Raw genomic sequence first — 6,689 nt, 5'->3', positions numbered from 1 at the left:
TTTGCTGCTGCTCTACTTAGGAATCCTCCCTGGCCAGGAAGACCCCGCCCACTTCCACCAGGCCCCGCCCACCTCCGCCAGGAACCCTTCCTATTGGCTCCGCCGCCCGCTCATCTCCCCCGCCCTTGGCCCGCAGGCAGGTTCGGGCAAGGCAAAGCCCTGTCAATGCTGCTGAGCCGCTAAAGGGAGGCAGGGAGGGAAAGAAGAAGGAAGGGGGGATGTGCTGCCGCTGTTCTCCTCAGGACCCCTCAGGCTTTTTTCACATAATGGCGGTGCCTCCGCGGAGGTAGCGGCGGTTGATGCTCCTCAAAGGGGCGGCAATGGGAGAGAAAGTTTCTGAGGGGAACGCCGCCTCCTTTTCGGACGACGACGAGGACGGCTCCGCTTCTTCTTCTTCTTCCTCTTCGAGCTCCAGCTCCCAAACTCTTTCTGAGGAGGCTGTTGGTGGCGCCTCAATAGGCGGCGCCAGCGGGCGTTTCTCGCCCCGCGCGCCCCCCTTTAGCAACAGCGCCCCCGAGCGGCCGGTGGAGGAATGGGGCTCCATTTCAGTCCTCGGAGGCGAGCAGGAGAAGGAGCCGCCTGCGGACCAGGAGGAGCAGGAGGGCGACGGCCACGTCGAGGCTGGGGCTGGGGCTGGTGGAGGGGTGGCCCCCAGCCACTGCCCCCCTGAGGCCGGCCCCGGCGACGCCTCCTTGGAGGAGCAGGACGAGGAGGTGCGGGAGGGCAGCTGGGGTTGTTGTTATTGTTGTTGTTGTTTTCTTTGGGGGTGGGGGGATGGTTGGTTGTGGGTTTTGGGGGGTTGTCCAGGGTGAGCCACAGGTCCTCGTTTCCAAGGAGGACACCAGGGGCGGCCAAGTGTCCTCACTGCAAAGGAGGACAAGGCAGTGGTGTGTCCCTTTGTACACACAATGGCAAAGGGAAGGTTTGCGTTTTGCAGTTTATACACATATATAACACACAAACACACACATACACACACACACACACAGATATATATATATATATACACACACACATACATAGAGACATATATATATATATACACACATATATTATATACAGACACACACACATATATGGACATAAACATGCATATACACACACACACACATACACACATATATATTATATTATACACACATACTCATACACACATATACACAGAAAGACAAAAATCTATCTATATTTATCTATCTATCTATCTATCTATCTATCTATCTATCTAATATTATATATTATATTATTATGGATGGCCATCTGTCAGGGGTGCTTTGATTGTGAGTTCCTGCATGGCAGGGGATTGGACTGGATGGCCATTGAGGTCTCTTCAAACTCTATGATTATAACAATATTAATATACTAATAATGTAATTATATATACATACATATACACACACACACTTATATAATATTATATATTATATTATTATGGATGACTATCTGTCGGGGATGCTTTGATTGTGAGTTCCTGCATGGCAGGGGGTTTGGGCTGGATGGCCCTTGAGGTCTCTTCCAACTCTGATTTTATACATACACACACACACACACACACACACATATGCACACACACAGATATACATTATATACTATATTATTATAGGTGGCCATCTGTTAGGGATGCTTTGAGAGTTCTTGTATGTAGGGGATTGGACTGGATGACCCTTGTGGTTTCTTCCAACTCCATGTTTATATACACACACACACACATGTTCTATATGTACACATATACACACACACATACATATATACTGTATGTTATATATTATTTCAGATGGCCATCTGTATTTAATATTACATATATATATATATATATATATATATAATGACACACACACACACAAACATATAATGTATATTTAACATTTTCATGCCATGGATGGTTGAGTCTGTAGATAAGGGATCTGTGGATATGGAGGGCTGACTGTAGGAATATAAATGCATGTTTCTTGAGTTATGCTCAAAATGACCTTTTGGAATTCCTCCTGGGCATAAAGTTGAAATGTAGGACGTGTCCTGGGAAAGGAGGGTGTCTGTTCACCCTGAGTGTAGGATGTTGCAAGGAAGAATTTAGGGACATTACCCAATTAAAAGCTAAGACCACTCATACAAGCATAAAACCCATGCTGCTCAGCCCATGCTCAAAATGATGGAGGACATTTTTGAAATGTCCTTTTTTATTTCTCCCCAGGGTGACCCAGTGTCCTAACTGTAAAGGAGGACAAGGCACTGCCAAATGTAGGACTTTGTAAGGAGGAACATGGGGACCTTACGAAATAAAAGCTAAGATCTCTCATATAAATATAAAACACATGCTTCTTAGTCCATGCTCAAAATGGAGGACGTTTTGGAATTCATCCTGTAGAACGTGTCTCTTTTCTTTCTTCTAACAGCAAAGGAGGATGAGGGACCACCAAATGTAGGACATTGCAAGGAAGAATGTAGGGATATCACCAAAATAAAAGCTATGAGCACCCATATAAATATAAAATCTATGCTCCTCAGTCATGCTCAAAATGATGAAGGGCATTTTGGAATACCTCTTGGACAGAAGGTGGAAGTGTATGACATGTCCTGGAAAAGGAGGCTGTCTGGTTACCCTGGGGGTGTCTGTCAGTCCTGTGTGTGTGTTTGTGTGGGTTGTGGGGGCGCAGTTATAAGACACGGGTGCATTTCTTTTTCCTGACAGATTATTGGGCTTGTTCCCCACAGCACTTAATGATAAGGAAAGAGCATTGGGTGGGAGAAACCGAGCCTGAACTCATCCACCTGAGGTGGTCGTTGGGCAGGTCCAGGCAGAGTGACCAGAAGTCCTCCTTGCCAAGGAGGACCAGGCACTGCAGAATGTAGGACAGTAAAGAAAAATGGATGACATGACCAAAGAAAAGTTGAAAACACTAATGCAAATGGGGCCCTTTGCATCCACTGGGGTTTGGTTCCTGAAGGTCCCGTCGATATCAAAATCTGTGGATGCTCATGTGCAGGATGACCAGATGTCCTCCTTTTCCAGCATATGTCCTACATTTAAACTTTATGTCCAGGAGGCATTTCAAACTGTTCTCCATTCTGAGCTTGACTAAAGCCTGAATTGACATTTATATGAATGTTTTATTTGGAAATTTTCCCTACATTTTTCTTGAACATTTTACATTTTGCGGTGCTTTGTCTTCCTTTGTGGTGATGACATCTGGTTACTCTAGTCATATGTCCCATTAATTACAATGGGGTGGTAAAATGGCAAATTCAAGGTTTGCTTTTGGGCATATATGTATACATATGTGTGTGTGTGTAAATATTTTCATGCTGTGGATGGTTGAATCCATGGATAAGGAATATGTGGATATAGAGAGATGAGTGTAAAAGTATAAATTCATGCTTCTTGAGTCTTGCACAGAATGGAGGACCTTTTGTAATTCCTCCTGGACAGAAGGTTGAAAAGTAGGATGTTCCCTGAAAAAGGAGGACATCTGGTTACCCTGAGCCCAGGACACTTGTGGTGGGAAGTGGGGTCCCTGCTGGCCCTGAATGGCGAGGAAAAGGAGGCGATTATTACCTTAGGCCTCATAGTGGCCTTGAGGCAGTTGCCTGGTCCCTTCTTCTCTTCCTCCTTCATTGATTAAGGCAAGACCTGTGTGTGTATCTTTGTGTGGGGTGCATCTCCTTACTTGCCTCTGTGGCCTGCCACCAAATGAGCCTCTTGGAGTGGAGTTGTCACCACCACTGTTCCCCCAACCCTTTGGATTTGGGTTGGTGTCAGCGGGCTCCATAATGCCTTGACACAGATGACAGATATGAGTTTCTTTTCCCCTCCAGCACTGTTTCATGGTCAGGCATTGGGTGGGGATATCTGTGTAGTGCAAGTGAGCATAGCAGCACAACAACACAAGGCAACATGGTTGGCTTGGGGATGGGTGTCTCCTGGAAGCACAGAGAGGATAGCTACAGAACAAATTGTCCCTGCTCTGGGAGAGTTGACTCCCTTCCTTCCAGGAGGAGATAGTGTGCTTTGGGTGTGTGCTCTCCTTAACTCTGGTTTTAGTGTACTTTGCATGCTGTGTGCATTCAAGTCATTTCTGACTTATGGTAACCCTAAGGCGAACCTATCGTTTTTTTGGGGGGGGCAAGATTTTGTTCAGAGGAGGTTTGCCATTGCCTTCCCCTAAGGCTGAGAGTGTGTGACTTGTCCAAAGTCATCCACTGGGCTTCATGGCCGAGCTGAGAATAGAACCCTGGTCTCCAGAGTCCCAACGCTCACGCCACTATGCCAGTAGAATACTCCATGGAAATGAAATAATACTACTTTGAAATATTGTCACTGGGAACTGACACATAGCAATAGTAATAGCATCTTGTGCTTCTCTCTCTCTCTCTTTTAAAAATTGTTTTATTAAAACATACAAAACAGAACATATATACAAAACATATATTGTTGCGTTCCTGCAAGTTATTTCTGACTTATGCCAACTCTCAGGCAAGCCTATCATGGAGTTTTCTCGGCAAGTTTCTTCAGAGAGGATTTGCCATTGCCAACCTCTGAGCTTGAGAGTGTGTGATGTGCCCACGGTGGGTTTATATGGCCAAAACTTACATTTCAGTACTGACATTTACAGAATCTTTAAATCTCCAATCTTCCAAATATTTACACACCCCTCTTCTTTTTCTTCTTTTACCTCCTCCTCATTTTCTCCATCTCATTCCTCTATCTTCCTTCTGCTTCTACTTGTGCTTCTGTATGGGATAGCCTCTTAATGGAGGAGGCTCTTGCCACTCAAGGTGACAAATTCCATCAGGATTGAAATCGTGCCATGTTAAAATTCTGTTATCACAGAGAGAGAGTAAACACAAACAAGAGGGACCTGTGGCACCTTCAATAGTTATTAGTGTTTCTGTCCCCAGAATTGGAGAGTTCTCAGGAATTTTGTGTGAATGTGTATATATATATATATATATATATGGTTACTTTTGGAGGCAGGACCTGTAATTTACAGTTGTGGATGTGGAGTGGCTTTATGTCCATTTTAATCTCACATGGGCAAAGAAACCTCTGTTCACTGCTCTTGCTAAAGAAACACTGCATACCTGAGCTGCTGGGCTAGGCTGCAAGGTTACACAGCTGTGTTTCAAGCTTTTTTCCTTCCTAGAAAACAGCTGAATGGTTAGGACAACAAGATTACATTTGTGCTAGGGTTAAGTCTCAATATCTGTTATCAAAAACCTGGGCTTCAGGCTTTGAAGCAAACACAGTAATTGCTAAGACACCAGGGAATGGCCCTGAGTAGGTGTATATTCAGTTCCTACATGTCAGGAGGTATAGTCTTTGTAGTCAGATCTGAGCCCCTACATCTTTTCCTGGAAATAAAGCACAGTGCTGTTACAGTACAATGGAATCATCCCCCCTCCATTCAATTTTCTGAATAGTGTAACTGCTCTGATGTAAACAGTTACATATAACTGAAAATAATCTTTTTGGGGAAGTGAAGTAGAATAGTTTTATGGCTTAATAGATGGTTTTGGTAAACGACAGCTCAGTTGAATTATACAGTATATATATTTTTATAAGGGACACAAAATGGTGTCCCTTATAAAAAATGGAAAATCAAGTTTTGATATTTGAAATTTATACTTTTTTTTTAACATTCTCAAGCCGTGGATGCTTGAACTCGTGTATAAAAAATCCGTGTATAAGAAGGGCCAACTGTACATTCTTTATTGGCCAGTTAACAATCAAAGCCTTGATTAAACAAAAAGTCCTGCTGAGAACCAGCATGGAGGTATGGTTTGAATGTTGGACTATGACTCTGAAGACCAAGGTTCAAATTGCTACTTTAGCAGAAAAAACACACTGGGTGACATTGGGCAAGTCACACTCCCTCAGCCTCAGAGGAAGACAATGGTAAATGCCCTCTGAGCAAATCTTGTCTAGAAAACCCTATTACAGGTTCACTTTAGGGTCTCCATAGGTCGGGAATGACTTAAAGGCACACAATGCATAAATTAAAACAGAAGAGCATCAAAGCATTATATAACATTAAAGAAGAAAACACTATTTAATGCTGATCCAGTAGTATATGAGGAAGGAAACAATTTCACTTCCTTAGGGAAGCGCTCCTAGAATGGGATGAAGGTCAAGTTATCCCCTTTGACAAGGTTGTCTAGTCATATCTGACTGTAGGGGATGGTTCTCATCTCTGTTACTAAGCCAAAGAGCCAGCGTTGTCAGAGACAGCTCTGTGACCATGTGGCCAGCATGACTGCGCAGAACACTGTTACTTTTCAACTGAAGTGGTACCTGTTTATCTAATCGCATTTACATGCTTTCAAACTGCTATGTTGGCAGAAGCTGGGACTGGTGATGAGAGCTCACTCCATTACATGTGCTTGGGCCTCAAGCTGCCAACCTGCCAATCATAAGAATCAGCATCTTAACCACTGACCCACCCCATCACCATGAGATACTTGTTCACCATGAGATACTTGATACTAAAAAGGCTCTTTCTTGAGTAATCAGTAGCCTGGACTAGAGATGAACAGGGCTGGCTGGCCTTCTGTGAGAGAAGGTGAATCTGTTGGCTCAGGCACTGAAGTTGGAGAGGCGTTTTAAGCACTTGAGCCACCTCATCAACCCCCTGTATCCGAGGGGGATATGTTCCTGGACCTACAGTGGAAACACAGATAAAAATGAAAACTATCAA

At 44.1% G+C, this 6,689-nt stretch overlaps 1 protein-coding gene across 4 annotated transcripts in view; it reads left to right on the top strand.

Annotated features, from left to right (window-relative positions):
* The first annotated feature begins 204 nt into the window (after positions 1–204).
* MAST4 (microtubule associated serine/threonine kinase family member 4) overlaps positions 205–6,689 on the top strand; it is a 367,302-nt gene continuing 360,817 nt past the window's right edge. For all 4 annotated transcript variants that reach the window (XM_089494950.1, XM_089494942.1, XM_089494935.1 and 1 more), the window contains exon 1: positions 205–713. In XM_089494950.1, coding sequence (XP_089351076.1) covers positions 300–713 — 414 coding nt within the window. In that variant the 5' untranslated portion in view covers positions 205–299. The remainder of the gene's footprint in view (positions 714–6,689) is intronic.

The sequence above is a fragment of the Sceloporus occidentalis genome, unplaced genomic scaffold (genome assembly GCF_023333645.1).
Source record: "Sceloporus occidentalis isolate IW3139 unplaced genomic scaffold, rSceOcc1.0.p SCAF_1, whole genome shotgun sequence".
Classification (NCBI taxonomy): Eukaryota; Metazoa; Chordata; class Lepidosauria; order Squamata; family Phrynosomatidae; genus Sceloporus; species Sceloporus occidentalis.
The sequence above is the reverse complement of the archived record's forward strand: the minus strand, read 5'-3'. Positions and strand labels throughout refer to the sequence as shown.